At 41.4% G+C, this 18,989-nt stretch overlaps 2 protein-coding genes across 3 annotated transcripts in view; one reads left to right on the forward strand and one right to left on the reverse strand.

Annotated features, from left to right (window-relative positions):
• LOC114257878 (metallothionein-like protein type 2) overlaps window positions 1–18,459 on the reverse strand; it is a 79,673-nt gene extending 61,214 nt beyond the window's left edge. The window contains exons 1-3 of one of the 2 annotated variants that reach the window (XR_014342028.1): window positions 18,280–18,459; window positions 15,453–15,533; window positions 14,336–14,503 (exon numbers count right to left, since the gene is read on the reverse strand). Coding sequence is in view for 1 of the 2 variants with exons in the window: in XM_082891433.1 (XP_082747559.1) it covers window positions 14,413–14,503; window positions 15,453–15,533; window positions 18,280–18,344 (237 nt within the window). In the remaining variant the exon portion in view is untranslated. Of the gene's footprint in view, window positions 1–14,183; window positions 14,504–15,452; window positions 15,534–18,279 lie in introns of those variants that run through there. The other variant, XM_082891433.1, reaches the window with a different exon arrangement.
• LOC145801120 (uncharacterized) lies at window positions 3,369–5,108 on the forward strand. The gene is made up of 2 exons (XM_082891431.1): window positions 3,369–3,961; window positions 4,071–5,108. Exons 1-2 carry the CDS (start codon window positions 3,490–3,492, stop codon window positions 4,991–4,993), a joined length of 1,395 nt encoding a protein of 464 aa, XP_082747557.1. The 5' UTR covers window positions 3,369–3,489; the 3' UTR covers window positions 4,994–5,108.
• Window positions 18,460–18,989: the final 530 nt, after the last annotated feature.

The following is an 18,989-nucleotide window of genomic DNA, read 5'->3' on the forward strand; positions in this document are numbered from 1 at the left end:
TTGACAAACTTTGGGCAAATATATATATATATATACATATATATTGATTATCATATATATATTTTTGTTTAGAGCTTGGATTACCCACATTAGCCTTGGCTTTGCCATCAGAATCATCTGGCTCAACTTTTCCAGAATTGATAGGAGGGGATTCTTCAATGGGCCTTGTGGCAGCCTCATACACAGGAGTAAAAGCATATGATCTGCAGACAGAATCTCAAAAAAAAAACAAAAAAAAAATATTGCAGTTTCAAAAGTTCTGGCAATACGAATCAGAAGTTCTGTTCCAGCTCCGATCACTGTTGACTTCAACAGTTCCAACGCATACCACACACGTTCGCCCTCTCAACGCAACGTGTGTGGTTGCTGACTCTTCTGTGGTACCAGCGTTGCTTCCGACTTCAACTTGTCCGACGCCGACCACACACATTCGCCCACTCAACGCAACGTGTGTGGTCCTGCCAAGCCTAGCCCAGTCTTGTTTATTACAGTCTGTAAAGCCTCTCTGATTTCAGCTTAAATTTCCAGTATCGGCTTCAGACTTCACCTCTCTAACTGCCCAAATTTGTAAGTATGAAATTTGGCCCCCTCTTCCGAATGTAAATATATTTAAATATATATAAATATATTTTTGTGGCAATGTAGAGGGCAAACTGAATCTGAATATGGACTCAATTTTTGTGGCAATCCCAATGACATTTTTTTTGGCTCAAACACCGTGATTTTGGCCATATGGAAACATACATTGGCACTTGAAACCTTATTGAGGTGCTTGGCTTGAACATACTTTGTTGAACTTTATCACCGAGAAAAGGCCGAATATAACTTGTTGACTAGTATTTGAGCTCCATTTTTGACATGGAGAGAGAAAACCCTGGGCTTATGAATATGGACTTTGGAACGGACATTCTTGTAATTTGCATAATGATCCATTGAATCTTGCTACTGGTGAGCAATGTAATATGCTTCGGATCTCGGGCTTGAAATTTGCTATTGAACTTCACTCTGTCCAAATTTTGAGCCCCATATAAATTGGACCTTTAATATGGAACATAGTGACTTTGAGAAATTGACCCAATTGAACTTCATCACAAAACGACCTATGATATTGCACCACTTATCGATGATAGAAACCGAAAATCTGTATGTTGTTGATACACATATTGGTACTGTAATTTATTGAGCTTGAAAAATACCCGAGAAAATGAGTTGTTGACGACGAAATTTCATTCGAATATGTTTCTTTAATTTCAATATTCTGAATCTTAATACGGTCAACTCTTTGTTATTTATACCTGTTATTCCAACCATATGTCTTCTCGAAAGAAACCCGTAGCTCCGGGGTCATCAGAACCGGCTCCCATGAAAGAGAGGGATGTACCTCCGGCATCTGAGTGGAGGAAATCTCCTTATTTTGGTCGAAAGGACCCCTTCTGGCGGGCGGCTACCTCCACCACTTCTCTTCTATCTCCGAAGGGGGCTCCATTATGTCTCACTGAGGACACTGACTCTGGACATGAGGCCCTCATTTCTCCTTCCTCGGTGCTACGCTTTCGGATTGAGCGGGGGGACTTTCCATACTGTTATCCTCAGTTCAAGGCCTTCTCAAACCCTCCTTTTGGTTGGCAGGAGTGGGTCGATGATGTTCTCTCGGACAAGAGCTTCTGTCAGCGGCATCAAGAGGCTCGCCTATTGATCCCAGTGAAAATATCTCGATCCCTATCCATCCGTCGCAACAATGCTAGCCTGGAAGCCATGGCTCTTCGGTGGAGCACCGAGACACACACCTTTATACTTGGCCAGCACGAGATGGGGCCCACCCTTGAGGATGTGTTCATGTTGCTGCGTCTGGAAGTGACCGGCCCTGATGCCTTCGACCCTGAGCAGACACCCCCCGAAGATGATTCTTTGATCCAATCTCTGAAGCTAAATCTTCAAACTTGTGGTCGGTGGAGTTCCGTTTTTGATGGTTCAGCGAGGGGGACTAGTCGAGTAAGGACGGACCGTGCCTCCTATACTGCATGGATCCGCCACTTCTTCAAAGATCTTCAGCCCTTGGCCAGAGATGCTGACCCTGACTCTCGGGAGTATGAGGCCGGTCCGATGTATGACTCCAGGCTCTATTTCTTAGGATTTCTGGCTTGCTTCCTTTCATTCTTCATTCTTCCGAGCACGCCTCCGGATTCCCTCAATCCTTTCGTCTTCCCCTTGGCAGTCAGGCTCTTCAGAGGAGATCGGATCCCTTTGGCTCCCTTATTTCTTGGGAATCTCTATTATCGGCTGGATCTACTACATCGAGATATGGTTCGCTCCGTGGGTCGATATGAGCCTGTCTCCTTCATTCACAGCCAGTTCCTGCTTTGTTTCTTCTTCGAGAGGTTCCCAAAATTTGCCCCTGCTCCGACTGTATTCGAGGCGGAGGTTCTTCGGGAGATAGTGGATAAAGATAGCATCCCCGTGCACGATACTAATGGGTCTCGGACATTTGAGAAAGCGAAGTCTTGCCAGCCGTTGATTACACGTTGGTCACGTACCATTTCTACCTTATCCTTGAATACTCTAGTGGATGATCCTCGACGCTTTGTGGCACGACCGTATGTATGCCCACCTGTGGGTGTGGCCACATCGCTTATCTATCATGGTTCCTCCCGCTCGGTGTCCTTTCCTTTGCCGAAGAACATCCCTGCACCCTTTGTTGATATGCTGATTATGATCCGTCCGAGTTCATTACCGGTATGGCATGAGGAAGGCGTTGATAGTGCCGTTTATAGGCCTGACCGTGTAGCATGTCAATTCGGGTTTGATCAATGTGCCCCGGGGCCAGCACCTCCTTTATTATCATTTTCAGAGAGCTACGGGCGCTTCAGTCGCGGGCTTGTACACACCGTGCTTCCCATATCCGGCTCTTTGACGATGCCAGGCTTGAGCCGAGTAGGGGGTTTCACCCCCTCTTTCAGGCGGTATTGGCAGAAGAATATCGATGCGTTTATTGCATTTGTCCAGAGCAGACCGATCGTATGTTTGCCTCCACCGATTTATAAGAAGGATTTTTCTCTTCGGCTACCCGAGAGCCGAAAATCTGACCACATGTACGAGAGTTTCTTCACCTCATTTGCTCCAACTGACCCTTCTGCTCAGGCATCTGCTTCTAGCTTGGCAATTACTTCTCCGGAGCCAGTCCCTTTGAATAAGGCCTCTGGTCCTCGGACGACCCGCCTTAAGAAGATGGCTCACAAGAGGACTTCTGATGCTAGTCCTTCCGCTCCTCGCCTTTCCAAAAGGCTTCATGAGGTACCCGAAATTTTTGATTTGAAGCTACTTTTCTTTTTGCGACTATACCTTCTAAAATGAAAACTTTTATTTGCCCATGTTGTGTAGGATCCTGCGGTTGTTGACGTTCTCAGTACCGTGGCTCCTGGCCATGCTGTCTCCCCCAGGCCGGACTCAGACTTGGACGACACCCTCTCTTTGTCTGCAAGACTTGTGAAGATGCGCACCCCTCGTATAGCAGTTATAGATGATGATGATGATGAGGCTGAGTCCTTCGACCATTTTTGTGACCTTATTCCACGCATGCGTCGTCACCGCCCTACCGTAGCTGAGGAGGAGCGCTATCTTGGTGACGAGGTTATTGGGGCTCACCGTTCTGATGTTGAGATTACTGGAGGGACTGATGCCACAGAAATTGATGCCGTAGGCCATGCTTCTAGAAGCAATGTAGAGACGAGGTGCGCCTCTGGGAATGGTGTGGAGGTGAATGTGCTAGAAATCTCTGAGACTCGCTCTGGCACTTATGGTGATTCTCATCCTCCGGCCCTCCTTCCTTCTTCAGGGATGACTGCTACTGTTCAGGCTTCATCAGACATTGAGATCGATCAGGTGCTCTCTATACGGCCAAGTGACCTTGCTGATGCTAGGAGTCCTTCAGTTGCTCCGGCTTTGCATATTGATTCTCCCTCTGGTAATCTTTCTTTCTGAAGTTTGTCATTTATTTCTATCTGTGAGAAATCTTTACTCAAATGGCTTTCCTGTTCCCTACCTCTAATAAGGCTTCCTTATCTTTTCTTCAGTGTTAGCTGCTACCGGGGTCCTGCCTTCACCTGCCTCAGACTCTGCTCCAGTGTTAGCTGCTACCGGGGTCCTGCCTTCACCTGCCTCAGACTCTGCTCCAGTGTTAGCTGCTACCGGGGTCCTGCCTTCACCTGCCTCGGACTCTACTCCGACTCTCTTTGTAACTCCTCACGGTTCTCCTTCTCAAGGGGGAACACCTGCCTTTGAGACGACTGCCAGAGGTTCTTCATCGCCAGTGCCTTCGAATATTTTGGATTTGAATCTCAGTGATTTCCACATTGATAGTGATGCTTTTGGTCTCTCCCCTTATCGCTCGGCATTCTCAGGCTCGGGACCTCTGCCGGGAGTTACCCCTCCGGGTGGTTCATCTAACCCGATAGACATTGGGGAGATTCCTGAGACTAGCAGCTTTCCAGCCCCAATTCCTCCTTCGGCTTCTGGCAAAGTATCATTTCTCTATTATTGGGTAGCTCCTGAGTTTGCTTTAGTTCTACAGCTTGTGCATTCGAGTTACCCGGAGACCTTTTCTTCATTTGCTTGCCAGTGTCCACTCATTCAGACTGCTCTTCTCGAGTCTTTTGCCACTATCTTATATAGCTTGGACAGGCAACGGTTGTGTGACCTTAATGGGAAAGTAGTCGAGACGGCGTATCAGGGGATCTCTGACATGGAGCGTCACCAAGTGGACTTATCATGGCTTCGGAAGCGCCTGGATATAGCTTCGAACGCCAGTCATCGGCTGGAACTTATGTCTGTGCTTGCCTCTTATCGCACCTCTATAGATGAGACAAAGGCAACTCTTCGTGAACTTGAGTCGGGTTATGCTCGGGCCTTGGAGACTTTAGAGGCACACTCTACTGTTTGTCCTCCAGATGTAGATGTGACGGACAGCTTCTTCGAGGGTGTCTTTAGGAAAGATTGATTTTTTTTTTATTATTATTATTATTTTTTTTTGTTATCACTTTCTTGCCCCTTTCGATAAAAATGTTTTATCTAGGACAATGCAATGAAATGACAAAATTTTTGCTGTTTGGATATTTTCGCATTGTTTTCTCATTCTACTTGATAAAATATTTATTTCGAATGACACAATGGAAAGAACAATCATATGCACATGTTTATAAAAGCTGAAATATTCTCATTAGTTCTTCAATTTTCTTGGCAAAAGTATAATAGATTCACTGCAAGTGATGGGATAAAACATACACCATAGAGAAAACCAGCTTCTTCATAGCGTAAGGGAAATACGACTTTTAGACAAAGTAAGAAAATGAAAATGAATTTCAACATAGATGAGTCCAACTATGGGTAGTAATGCTTGATAAACTTTGCATTGAGCGGTCCAGTTCGGAAGCCATCTTCAACCCTTACAAGCTTGTAGTACCCACTTGAGCTGGCCTGAACCACCTTGTAGGGCCCTTCCCATTTTGGAGAAAACTTGGGCAAAGATTGTCCTCGCATGATTGGGTCTACAATCTTCCATACTAGATCACCTTCTTCAAACTTCCTTGGTATCACAGTCTGGTTATAAGCTCGGGCGATGGACTCATGATACCTTTCCATGACTTTTGCAGCTCTGTTATGCTTTTCCTCTAACGCTTCCAATCTGGTGGTTCGAGGCTCCAATACCATCCCTGAGGCGAGAGCCATTCGAGCAGATGGCGTTTCCAACTCTATAGGTAACACTGCCTCAGACCCATACACAAGGGAGTAAGGAGTTGCTTGAGTTGGCTTTCTCTTTGAAGTGCGATACGCCCATAGGGCTACTATCAACTGTTCGGACCAAGTCCCCCCAAACTCATCCATCATCTTGCTCAGAATCCTTATCAGTGTCTTGTTTGTGGCTTCCGCCTGCCCGTTCCCTTTTGGATAGTAGGGTGTGGATTTGTGATGCTTCACTTGGTAAGTCTCTAGGAGGCTCTTCACATATTTGTTTATGAAGGGAGTGCCGTTATCCGAGAGGATAGTGTTTGGTACCCCAAATCGGCAAATGATATTCTCCTTGATGAAGTTCGCGACTGCAGGCCCCGTAGCGTTCTTCAGAGGAATTGCTTCGACCCACTTTGTACTCAATTCTGTGGCTGCGAGAATCCACTTGTACCCCTTAGAAGATGTGAAGATGGGCCCTATCAGATTAAAAGCCCAGGTATGGAACGGCCATGGCGTTCGGATACTATGCAGGTCTACAGCTGGAGCATGGATCAAATTTTCGTGTTTCTGACAAGTCTGGCACCTCTTCACGTGATGGGATGCATCTGACTCCATGGTCGGCCAGTAATACCCAAGGTGTATAAGTTGCTCGAACAGCCGAGCCCTTCCTTGATGTTCAATCTCGTGGGCTCTTCCGAGGACTAGATCTGACTCCTCCTTGGAGAGACACCTCAGGGGAGTGCCCTCAATACTTCTTCTGTAAAGCTTGCCCTGATCAAGAAAGTACCGCCTCGCTCTCCTCTTGAGGTGTGCAATGTCCCTCGGGCTCTCAGGTAGTGTTCCCTCTTTGAGATAGTCAATGTAGACTTGCCTCCAGTCAGGGGTATCAATTTCAAAGCAACTCTCATCCTCCCGGATGTATGACTGACACTTGGGGCATTCCTTCTGTAATTGATTCGAGTCCTTCTCCATCTCGGGCCAATAATAACCTTGTCTTTGGATTCTTCTGTACAGACTGATATCCCCATCCCCGCAAGACTTTTCATGGATCTGTTGTAGTCGGAAGCTCGCTTCTTGTTGGCCAACACACCGGGCTAGGAATCCGGTACCCCCTCGGAAGTAAAGTTCACCTTGAATAATTGTGAATTGGGCAAGCTTGGCCATAGTCAGTTTTCCAACTTTGCTTCTGAGTTGTTCGAGGACTTCACCTCTCCAGTCCTCCGGAAGGTCTTTGTCTTCGGGTATTATTGAAGGTTCTGTTCTCTTCTTGATAACAATTGTTGCCTCTTCCTCTAGAATGTCAACTCTTGCCCCTAATGTTGCGAGGGCATCTGAAAACTTGTTGTCGGAGCGAGGCACATGCTCTATTTCGACCTTCTGAAATTTGTCAAGAAGCCTTTGGACTGTTGTTCGATATGTGGCCAAGGCAGGTTCCTTTCAGACGAACTGTCCTGAAACTTGCTTCACTATCAGCTTTGAGTCCCCCTGGATCCGAATCTTCTTGATACTGTGCTTATCAGCTATTATCAAGCCTAAAATAAGAGCCTCATACTCGGCTTCGTTATTCGAACAATGGAAATCCAGTTTATAAGACAAATATAACTTTTCCCCACTTTTGCTTGTAAGGACTATCCCAGTTCCTCCCTTCCCTCTGGCTGCTGCTCCGTCAAAGCTCAATGTCCAGAAGCTTTCCTCGGAAGCCATAGCTGCATGCACCTCTCCTCTTAATTCTTCATTCACTGGTTCATAGTCACCACTTGGAAATTGAGCAAGGAGATCAGCTAAGGCTTGGCTTTTGATCGCCTTGGGGGCTACACATGTCATCTCGAATTCACCCAGTGCTAACAACCATCTTGCCACCTTCCCGGTTAGAGCAGGCTTGCTGAGGAGGTATCGGATTGGATCACTTTTAGTAACAATCTGAATCTGGTGTGCTAAGAAGTAATGTCTGAGCTTTTGGGCAGTGAATACCAAAGCTAAACAATGTCTCTCTACCGGAGTATATCGGACTTCTGCTCCTCGAATCTTCCGGCTGATGTAATACACCGGGCGTTCTGCTCCATCTACATCTTGGACCAATAATGCCCCTATGGACTTGGGGGTTGAAGTTAAGTACAACATTAGAGGCACCCTGGGCTGCGGGGCTATCATGGTCTGAGGCGAGGTCAAGGCTGCCTTGATTCTCTCGAAGGCCTTTTGGTGCTCCTGGTTCCACTCGAACTTGGCATCTCCTTTTAACAATGAACCGAAAGAGGCAGAGATCTCCGCAAGTGCTGGGATAAACCTCCGAATATAAGACACCTTCTCGAGGAACTTCTTTAACTCCTTCTGAGAATGCGGGGGGGGGGGGGGGGGGGGGGCATTACTCTGATAGATTTGACCTTGTCTTCATCTGCCTCGATACCATGTGTGTGTACAAGAAACCCGAGGAACTTCCCAGCCGTCACCCCGAAAGCACATTTGAGAGGATTCATCCTCATTTTGAATTTCTGGCACCTCTTGAATACCTTCTCAAGGTCTCGGAGATGGTCTTCTTCTTTCTTGGATTTCACCACTAGATCATCAACATAATCTTCCACCTCATGATGGATCATGTCATGAAAGATTGCAGTCATAGCCCTTTGGTAAGTTGCACCGGCATTCTTGAGTCCGAAAGGCATGACTGTATAAAAGAAGTTTCCGAGAGGTGTTCTAAAAGCGGTCTTTTCTGCGTCCTCTTCAGCCATCTTAATCTGATTGTATCCACTGAATCCATCCATGAATGAGAACATCTGGTGTCCCGAGGTAGTATCCACGAGGGTGTCGATGTGAGGAAGAGGGAATTCATCCTTCGGGCAAGATTTGTTCAAATCTCGAAAGTCTACACATACTCTGATTTGGCCATTCTTCTTCTTTACTGGCACGATGTTTGCTAACCACGTGGGGTACTGTATTGGCCGGATGAAACTAGCCTGTTGAAGTTTTTCAATCTCCTCCTTAATCTTCTCTTCGAGATCTGGATGATATTTTCGAGTAGCTTGCTTAATTGGCTTGGAGTTTGGGAACACATCAAGATAGTGGGAGACTAGGTCAGGATCTAGTCCGGGCATTTCCTTATATGACCAAGCAAACACATCTGAGTATCGGCTTATCAACTTTAACAACTGTTCCCGCTTCTCTGGGCTAAGGCTCGAACTTACGAATACTGGCCTCGGTGCATCTTGTCCATCACTCAGATCTATTTCAATAAGTTGTTCGGGCTGAGGCTTCGGCCCATCTTGCATACATTCTGGAGCCACTTCAGGCTTTATTACTATATCATTGTCAGGAGGCTCTTCTTTTGACTCGGAGTCGGTGACTGAAGAAACCGACTCCCCGCACCTTCATAAATAGTACACCATCTTGCCTCCTTCTCGAACTTTCATCACCTTCCGAGGAATAGGCGGACTTTCTGGTCTAGACATCGCCCGCTTACTTGATTCTGTCATCGGCTCCTTGTCATCTTTGATATCCTCCCAACGAGGAATTTTGACCCCTCGAGGCTTAGAGGTGGTGGGAACTTCTTCGACAGCCAGTTCGGTGAAGTAGATGACATCAGAATAATGAGCTTCATGGATCTCGAACGGCCTTTCTGTAGCCTGAATTGTCACCGTCTTCTTTCCCCATTTAGCCTTAACACACTGATGATAACTTGATGGTACAACCCCATATCTATGCATCCAGGTCCTCCCTAGAATGATGTGATAATTTGCCTCAGAATCGATAATATGGAACTTGGTGGCCGAGCGAATCTCTCCGACGGCTAAATCAACTGTTACGCATCCGATAGTAACTCTCCTTTCCCCACCGAAGCCAGTGATGACTATCGGCTGCTTCACAATGCGTTCTTCAGAGATTCCGGCCTTTTCTAGAGTAGCGCGAGTCATAATGTTGATAGAGGCTCCACTATCTAGAAAGGCCCTTTTGAACTCAACCCCGTTAATAAAAGCAGTCACATAAAGCGGGCGGTTGTGAGAAAAAGGATACTTCCGATCAACCTCGGAGAAAGTAATGGCACTAGATTGCTCTTTTGCCTTCCTCGAGATAGATCCCTCAGTCGACATGCATTCCTCATGGTGTGCCTCGGCTATATTAATGATAGACTTGGTGATTTCTGTTCTTGCCTCCTTGGAAAGTCCAAGCTGGTCAAAGAACTGCTTGAACTTTACACAGTCTTGCAAGGTTTTGGCATAGTGATCCGGATCTTTTTCCACTCTTGCAGGCTCGTAGTTAACCATCTCCTCGGTCTCTTCAAAATAAGATGCCACATAAACATGGTGTCCTCCTCTTCCGTAGTACTCTTCTCCTCCTTCTGGATCAAAGGGATCTTCGCCATGAGTCATAAATGTTCTGCCCTCTGGATCGAGAGCACTTCCATAGTAAACTTGCTCACCCTCTGGCTCGAGGATGTCGTCCAGATAACAATCATCGTCATCGAGATTGGCGATAGCCTCGATCATCGGGCCTTCATAAGCTATCATAGCAACATTCTTGCCCTTGTCTCGGTGTTGAGGATATGGTTGTTTTCGGATGTCTTGAGTCCCTTTCTTTTTGAACCTCAATTCGCCTGCCTCGACTTTATCTCTGAAGATTTTCCTGAGAGTCCAACACTTCTCTGTCGGATGTTTCAATGTACGATGGTAGACACAGAATTCAGGGCTCTGACGGTCCTTTTTTGATGGCATTTCTTCAACATAAGGCAATTTTAGCTCTCCGTTAGCCACCCATTCCTTAACTAGAGCTTTCACTTCCTCGATTCCACATGGATAAGAAACATTCCCTTTTTCGCCATTATATTGCTTTCTCTTCTGGCCTCTATGACCTCCTCCTTGTGAATTTCGAGTATCTGGGGCAGAGGCAGCAGCAACAATAGGTCCACGAGACGATTTGAAACTAGTCTTGTAACTGGCCTTAAATCCGGACTCCTGAGCCTGAGGAATGCTAATGTTCCGAGCTGCTTCTATTAATGCCGAGAAGGTGGGTAGCTTGTGATTAACTAGAAACATTTTGTACCTGCTCAATGCCCCTTCTAGACAGATTTGAACCAGATAACTCCCCTCAACTGCTTCATGACAATCTACGGCCTTGTCCTGAAACCTTTTGACGTAGTCAAGGATGTCTTCACTTTCTTGTTGCTTCTCTTTACACAATGTAAGTGTGGTCACCTTCTCCGCCACTTGAAAGAACTTGGAGTGGAATTTGTTAACCATTTCCTCCCAACTTCGGACAGAGTTTGGGGCCAAATTAACATACCAACTATATGCTCGGTCGGTGAGGGACTTAGAGAATTCTCTCAGTCGGAGGACGTGGTTTGAACCATGAATACCCAGAGTCTCGATGAATCGCACAACATGTTCTCGGGCATTTCCTTGTTTGCCGTCGAACTTGATGAACTTCGGCACTATATACCCCTCAGGGTATGGATAGCTCAGCATCTCAATAGGGTAAGGCAGCTTGACGTCTGGATCAGGCAAAGAGGGTAAGGTCCTCTTGCCCCGTTCGAGATCGAGCACATCGGCGAGAGTGAGAAACTGCTGAGGGAGAGAGTTTGATGGTGGTATTCCCGGGACTTGGCTTGTGGTCCCGAAGACTGAACTAGGGGCGACTTGGCCATTCTGGTGCTGCGAATTCATCATTAGTGAGGACATTTGACGATATTGGCCATCAGCGCCTATAGACAAGCCAGTTGGTGATGGGACATTGAATTGAGGCCCGTAAAGTCCACCGTACGGCGCCGCTATACTGGGTTGTGCTTGCAGATTTGTTGTCGGCACCAAAGGAGGCCCGCTTGGTGCTTGGGTAACATTTACTGGTGGCGTGACAAGATTAGGTACGGACAGAGCTCCTTTTTGCGCCATCATGCTCCTTATGTTTTCCTGGACACCAACAGTCGCCGGAGCACCATTCATTACACCAGAAACTCCCCTAGTCACCATTGGATCTTGGCTTGGCACGCCATGGAGCCCGGGCATGGGCAAACTGCCGCCGCCTACTGTGGTTTGAGCATGTGTTACTGTGGCCGTGTTGCCATGAGCCATAGGCTGATTGGGGCCTACTTCTCATTGGATTTGATTTTGCGCTCCGGCGGGAATAACTCTACCACCAGTTTGATTTCCGTTTGGCGCCGGTGCAAAGTTAGAACTCATCACCAACATGGTGTGAGTGAGATTCTGAAGAGTGGTAAGAATCTCTTGTTGAGTATTCCGAAGTCCTTGAATGGCTTCAAGCAAAAGTGGTTGATCTGGAGCCATGGTTCTGTCATCACCACCATTAGAGGATCCTTGTTGGTGAACTTCATCTTCTCCCGCCATCCTTGTTGGAGTTGTGTGGATTCCAGATCTCGTTGAGACCATGAACCAATCCGCCTCCCCAGTGGAGTCGCCAAAAATGTAGGAGAGGGTTCAAGAAAAGAGTTGGAAAATTCAAAGATCTTCGAAGATCCTTGAAGAACAACTTCGAATTCTCTAGAATATGATGAGAGGCTTAGATTCTTCAATAATCTCAACTTAGGAACACAACAACAAAGGAGATGATGGAGATAAGAGATTGGGTGAAGAAGAAGGCAAAATGGCTAGAGAATAGAATAATGGCAAGGCTTTCCCATCGATCTCCCACTTTCACTCTCAAGGTTGATAATGGAGAAGGGAAATTAGTTCTTTCCCAAGAGTTAAAAATCTCCAAAATCCATCATTTGTAAAGCTATGGGTGGGTGCTATTTATAGGCACCTCATGATGTAGGATGGAGCCCATGTGCAAGGCACATGGGGGATATTCTCTCTAACCACCTTGTCCGAGGAGGTGACCTCTCCGAGGAGGTGACTTCTCCGAGGATGAGAAAACCCCGAAGAGGAGATCAATCCCTCGGCGAACCCTTCTTCTTAGCCACACCTAACCAATGATCCCCAATCATCCCAAAGGGTCAGGGGTAGTCCCAGAGGACGTCCTGCCGCAAAATATTGCCGAGTCTCATGGACCCCCCGGGGTCGTGCCACCTCGACCCGGGTATAGGCTAGTTTAATCGAAGAGTGAATTTGTCTCCACTCACCGTCCTCGGGATCGGGTCCTTTGTTCGAACTCCATTACACCCATGGTTCTGGTGCGTAGATCCTGGAAAGCTCCGAGCCCGCAAGTGTTCTGGTACTCATTAACGGAGCGACTTCTAGATTGCGTCTGAATCCGTTCGAAGCCAAGTATTTCGGACCTCTAGGTTCGTGGATCCGAACCCTTTCGAGTCCGAGTGCCTCGGATCTCTAGGCTTGCCTAATACCCTTTCGAGTCTGGGCCCGAGTAAGTCTCTAAATTCGTGGATCCGAACCCTTTCGAGGCTTAGAGCCATTCAGCCCGTTTGATGGTGATAAATCTGGGCCCACCGGTCTTGGACTTGCGATAAATTTGGGCCCATCAACCTTGGATTATTGGGCCTAATTAATTTAGTGGGCTTAAACTTAACTCCTCTTACACTAAAAAATACATAACTACTAAAATCCCTTTTTTTTTGGGGAAGTTTATTGATCGCACCCATCAAGTGATTGTGCGTTCATGTTATAATAGGAAGATATATAATTGATTTATCTAAAATTTAAAAGATAAAATAGAAAAAAAACTAATTACATGGTCTGATATATTTGAAAAGATAGACCACATAATATATAAAATTTTATAGGAAAATGCATGAGACCCCAGTGGGGGGTGCTGGAGTCCCTTTTGATTGGTCCGAAACATTTTTTTTTTTTTTTTCATTGGCAGCCCCCACGTGGATGTGGGGGTGCTGGGGATCCCCAACAGGACTCAATTTTATAATAAAAGGACACATAATCAAAATTAATGAAGTATAGTCCAATACACTTGACACACCACATAGTATACACGTTTGATCTATTGGAATTTTTTTTTTTTTGATTTTTTTTTAGAATAAATTACAAATACACCCCTTAAAACTTGATTAAAATAAGAATTGTCCCTGTGATTTTGAAAATTACATTCTACTCCCTGAGGTTTCTATTTTCATAACAAATAGCGTTTTTATTAATAAATCATCAAATCAATTAACATTTTTTAATGATGTTAAAAATATATTTTAATTAATAATTTAAGTAATTTTATTATTGTATAGGAGAACAATTATGAATTTTATTTTTTTTTAGTTAATTCTGTTAAATAAAAAATTTTAATAAAGAAATATTTATAATTTTTCAAATTACAAGAACAATCTATATTTTAAACAAATCTCAGGGGTTTATTTGTAATTTACTCTTTTTTCTTTTTTTTTTTTAACTTTTTTATGGATAAGATACCAAAGTCCTTATCTTATCCCTTCCGATGCCAAAAAGCAAATTTTCACTGATTTCATGAAGCAAAAAAATAAAAATGCACCTAAAAATCAAAGAAAACGACATTAATGTAACAGAAAAGTAGAGTTTCCATTCAGACAGACATTCGAACTCTAAACATACAAAGTAGAGTTTCCATTCAGACAGACATTCGAACTCTAAACATACATATATAACTTCCTAACATTATACAAACATAGCCAAACAAACACCAAATGACCATGTCCACTTCATTTATAAGAAAAACACTAAAAAAAACCTTCATAATTTAGATTATTGTTGAGAGAGAACCATCTTCTCATCTCTGGCTTTGTAGAAGGCTAGTTAGGAAGTTGTCATTTGCTCATTTGCAAGTGCAAGGGTCACAGCTGCAGTTGGCTCCACATTTGCAACCATTCTCAGCTCCCACACCCATCTCAGATCCCTCAAAGTGTCTGCACATAAAATTAGAAATATGTATCAGATATCTATTTAACTTCCATTTAATTAAAAAAAAAAATTGCAATGGAAATTAATTTGCAAAAACAAGTGTTATTAATAAAATTAGATTGTAGAATATATGATATTTTTTATTGGCTGGCACAAAAACCAATTATAGAATCGGACATGACCTTTTGAGTGTAGAACTTAAAAAAACTCAGACCCATGTTATGTGAGAAATTGTGTAAGCCCACGATTGGTTTTTGTGTTCTTAGATTTTTATATTGGATAAAAGAAAAATTAGAAAAATAATTATAAATTAATAAAGGACAAGTGAGATGTTCCTTTGGAACACAATTTTCACTTGCAATGCAATGATTTAAAATTCGTTTTCTTATTGTTTATTTATCTGGTGTTTAAGAGTTGGGTACATATCTACACACCAAAAAAATTAAAAAATAAATAAAAATAAAAATAAGATGTAAAAGATTTGGGTATAATGTTTTTTTCCAGATGAATGATGAAGATCGAAAAAAAAATGACAAATTCATGGAGATACAAACTCACTTGCACTCCGTAAAATGCAATTACTTTTCCGTCTTTACAATTTATATAGAATTATCTTACAAAACACATCTATTCTATTATGTAAACCGTACATCATACCTGATACAAACACTTTATTATTATTCTCAAAATGCTCTTCATATTCAATATTTGCTAATTTTATCATTATTATCTTTCTAAATTTCAAGAATGCCTCCCATGTTCAATAATTGTTATATCCAATAATAACTAAAAAAATTTCTTACTAGTCAAACTACCTTAAACTACTATATATTTTTCTAATTTATCAAACAAATTATCTAAAAATTTTAAAATTACAAAGATCACACACACACACATGTATATATATATATATATATATATATATATATGTGTGTGTAAAGAATAGATACATACGTGTTCTGAGGGGCAACACCAACAATAAGGGTCTCGGTAGTGGTGGTCTCTGAGTAGCTCATGTCAGGGTACATGTTGCATCTGTCATCATATTATCCAGAAATTTTAGCATTCCAAATCATAAAATAATTAAGGGCGGATCTTTACGCTGTGTTTCGTTGCAGGATTTGAAAAGAAGTTTAAAAACAAAAAAGAAAAAAATATATGAAATAAAATAAAATATAAATATATTTTATTTATATTTTGCTTACTTTTTATTTTTTACTTTTTTCTTTTTTTTTTTTAATTCTTTTCCAAATCTCCTAACCCAATACAACATTAATGAATTATTATTTGGATAAATATTTCAATAATTGGTAATCCAGAAAGAATTTAAAATAAAATTAAAAAAAAAAAACTGGCAACGGTAAGAGGAAGGAATGATAATTTTTTTGAATTTTTTTTAAAAAAAGAGTCAAGGTTTGAAATTATAACAAAATAAATCATAAAATTTAAATTTTATTAATTTAAATTTAAATTTTTTGATTTGTTTTCAATCTAAATCATTTGCCTATTGTGAAGTAAAATTGACAAAATATTAATATTTTAATTATTAAATTAAAAAATATATATTTTAAATATTTTAATATATACCTGCATCAAGTTAAATGATTAAATGTTATTGTTTACTTAACGAAAATAAATAGATGATTTAGATTAAAAATAAATAAAAAATTACACTTTAGATTGACAAAATTAAAAATTGAGAGTTTATATTGTTACAATAGTCAAATCATTGGTGTTCTTTTTTTTTTTAACCAAAATATATTAATACAAACTGTAATGATACAAATTAAAATAAAATTGCTCTATAATATTATGGTCTGTGTTAGAGCGATAGTCAAATAACAATACAAAAACATAAAACAAACTAACAAACGCTCACCATCTAAAAATAAAAAACAAAAAATAAAAAATAAAAAAAAATATCTAAGACCATCTTCAATGGTTTAGCAAATGTATCACCAAATAACTGCACGAAATTGAAGAGGAAAGGAAACCCAAATCATTAATTAACCGGATGTATCTCCAATGGTTGTGCACTTGGTCATCCGGTTAATTAACTGCACAAAATTGAAGAGGAACGGAAAGTTTCGAGAGAGACATAGCCCCCAACAATGCTCAGCCTAGGAGGGTTTCCACCACCCTGCAACACCACCCATCACCACACCATCTCTCAATTTCTTCCTTTTCCATCCAAAACCCACCAAACCCATCTCTCTTTTCTTTCAGATGGATTGACCCATCTCAATTTCTGTCCTGTTCTTCATCAAATTCCTACTAAATTGTGTTTCTGCTTTAAAGAGTCGAAGTGGAGGAAGAGGAGACAATAATAGGCTCTTGGAAATGGAAGATTTCGATGATGACTTTGAAGATGATGATGATGATGATGATGATGAAGATGAAGAGATGTTTGTGCCTTTGATGAATATGAAGAGTGGATTGAGAACAAGCCTTTTGGGTTTGGCGAAGGGAAAGTGTATGATACTTCAATTGAAGACAACCTGCTCGAAGAAATGCTGCGGAGTAGGGAAGCTCAGCTTGCTAATATCAATAAGCTCAAGAATAGCCCTAAAATGCTCTTGTCGGTCGACCGGCCGGTCGATCAGCCGGTTGTCCACCTAGACATCCGGTGTTTTGATAAAAACACCGTTGGAGTGTGTGATATCAGATTGAGGAAATCTTTTTTTATTTTACTCAGATTTGATGAAAAAAAAATATTGAACCATTGGAGATGTTCTCAGGCTCTGTTTGGAGGCATAATTTAAGAAAGGATTTGTAAAAAATAAAAATAAAAAATTGTTTGAATAAAAAATTTAACTAATGATTTGTAAAAAGAAACTAGAAAAAAAGAGAATTCACTTTTCTTTGCTTTGCTTTTTACTTCTCTCTCTCTCTCTTCTTCACAAATATTTTTTTCTTTCTTCCATAAATCCCTCTTAAATCCTTGATCCAAACCAAAAGCACAGCTTAATTGTCTATGAAAGATCTGTTTGCTTTCATAGAACCTATTTTTTCCACTTTTTGACAAAAATAAGTATTAAAAAAATATTTATGGTAGTCTTGGAGAAGGGCTATTTTAATTGATTATTATTATTATTATTATTATTATTATTTCATAAGGGGAGAATTATAAGCTGGTGAAAGTTGGAGCGTGGTATTTTTTTTTTTTAATAAAAATTGAGAATTTTAAAGAGAACTCCAATGATGTGACAAGAAGTGAAACTCATATGTGATGTGATGTGTCATATATATATATTTTTCCTCTTTAATTTTTTTTTCCTGATTCCCACCTGTTTGTAATTTCAAAAACAAGTATAAAAAAATAAAAGAGTTGACTATTTGGTAGTAATTTTTTGATTAAAATAGTATATTGCCAAAAGACTCCCTAGATTAATTACACCAACACTCCCTAAATTGTTAGTAAATATCAATTTATTGTTCATCTATGAACCCGTACATGTTAGCCCTTCAATTCTATATATCTTCGCTGATCACCTCCAAAAAAAGTCATATTTGTGCGGTTTTAAAATTGACAAGTTAACATGTACGAATTCATAGATGAAGAATTAAAATAATATTAATTAATAATTGAAGAAATCTTGGTAATTAACCCAAAAGATTTTCAAAGTTTCGTATTTTTGTCAAAATATACAACATACCCATGTTCTAATTAAAGAAAGAAAGTACTAAATTTTAACAAGGAAAAACTTTCCTGCCGGGGAAATTTTCAAGACAGAACAATCAAGGGAAACAAACAGAGATCAAAATGAAAACAAAGTCCTACCCTCCACAGCCGTTGCCGCACTTGCAGCCACCGCTGCAGCCACAGTTTCCTCCGCAGCAAGACATTTTCGAGGGAAAAAGTTGGGAGAGAAAGTTCTAAGAAAAAGAGAGAGAGTTGAAAAGCAATAAATGCAAACAACAAGAAAAGCTCTCAAGAGTTGAACGAGTAATAGGGAATGAACTCATGACCCCAATTTATAGTGGTTATAGTGGAAGGAAGGACAGAGAATGGATGCTATCAACCGTACACGTTTCTTGATATGACGTAATGTTGATCTCCTACGTTTCTCTCCCTTGCGCCCACGTCCTTGCCTTTTTTCTGTGGTTGTAATCTGTCCTCTTCTTCTCCTAGTTGAAAAATTATGGAAAAATTATAAAAAGTATCCTAAATTTCAACATTGTAATAAATAGGAGAGGTTTTACTTTATAATACTATTACTATGAGTTCACACCATTCATTTAATTCACACTATACACATTTTTATTTATTTATTATTTTTTTCAATTGACACCTCATAATCTCACATAATTCTCAAAATACCCTTACCATCAACATATTAATCATAATTCTAACCATAATTGGTAGGGGAACTTACGTGTAGGTCCTAATAAGTAGACTTATAGTCCAATAGATCCTATAAGAAAAATTTGACATAAAAAAATGTCACTAATTGTAAGTTTTAGCGACAATTTATAAAAATTATCACAAAA

The sequence above is a fragment of the Camellia sinensis genome, chromosome 10 (assembly GCF_055761805.1).
Source record: "Camellia sinensis isolate YWXY chromosome 10, ASM5576180v1, whole genome shotgun sequence".
In the NCBI taxonomy this organism is placed as follows: Eukaryota; Viridiplantae; Streptophyta; class Magnoliopsida; order Ericales; family Theaceae; genus Camellia; species Camellia sinensis.

Bases quoted from the DNA above. Each gene is read 5' to 3' on its own strand.
- LOC145801120 (XM_082891431.1), top strand. From the start codon at position 3,490: ATGCGCACCCCTCGTATAGCAGTTATAGATGATGATGATGATGAGGCT. The intron at 3,962-4,070 runs GTAATCTTTCTT...TCTTTTCTTCAG, and splicing joins GCATATTGATTCTCCCTCTG to TGTTAGCTGCTACCGGGGTC.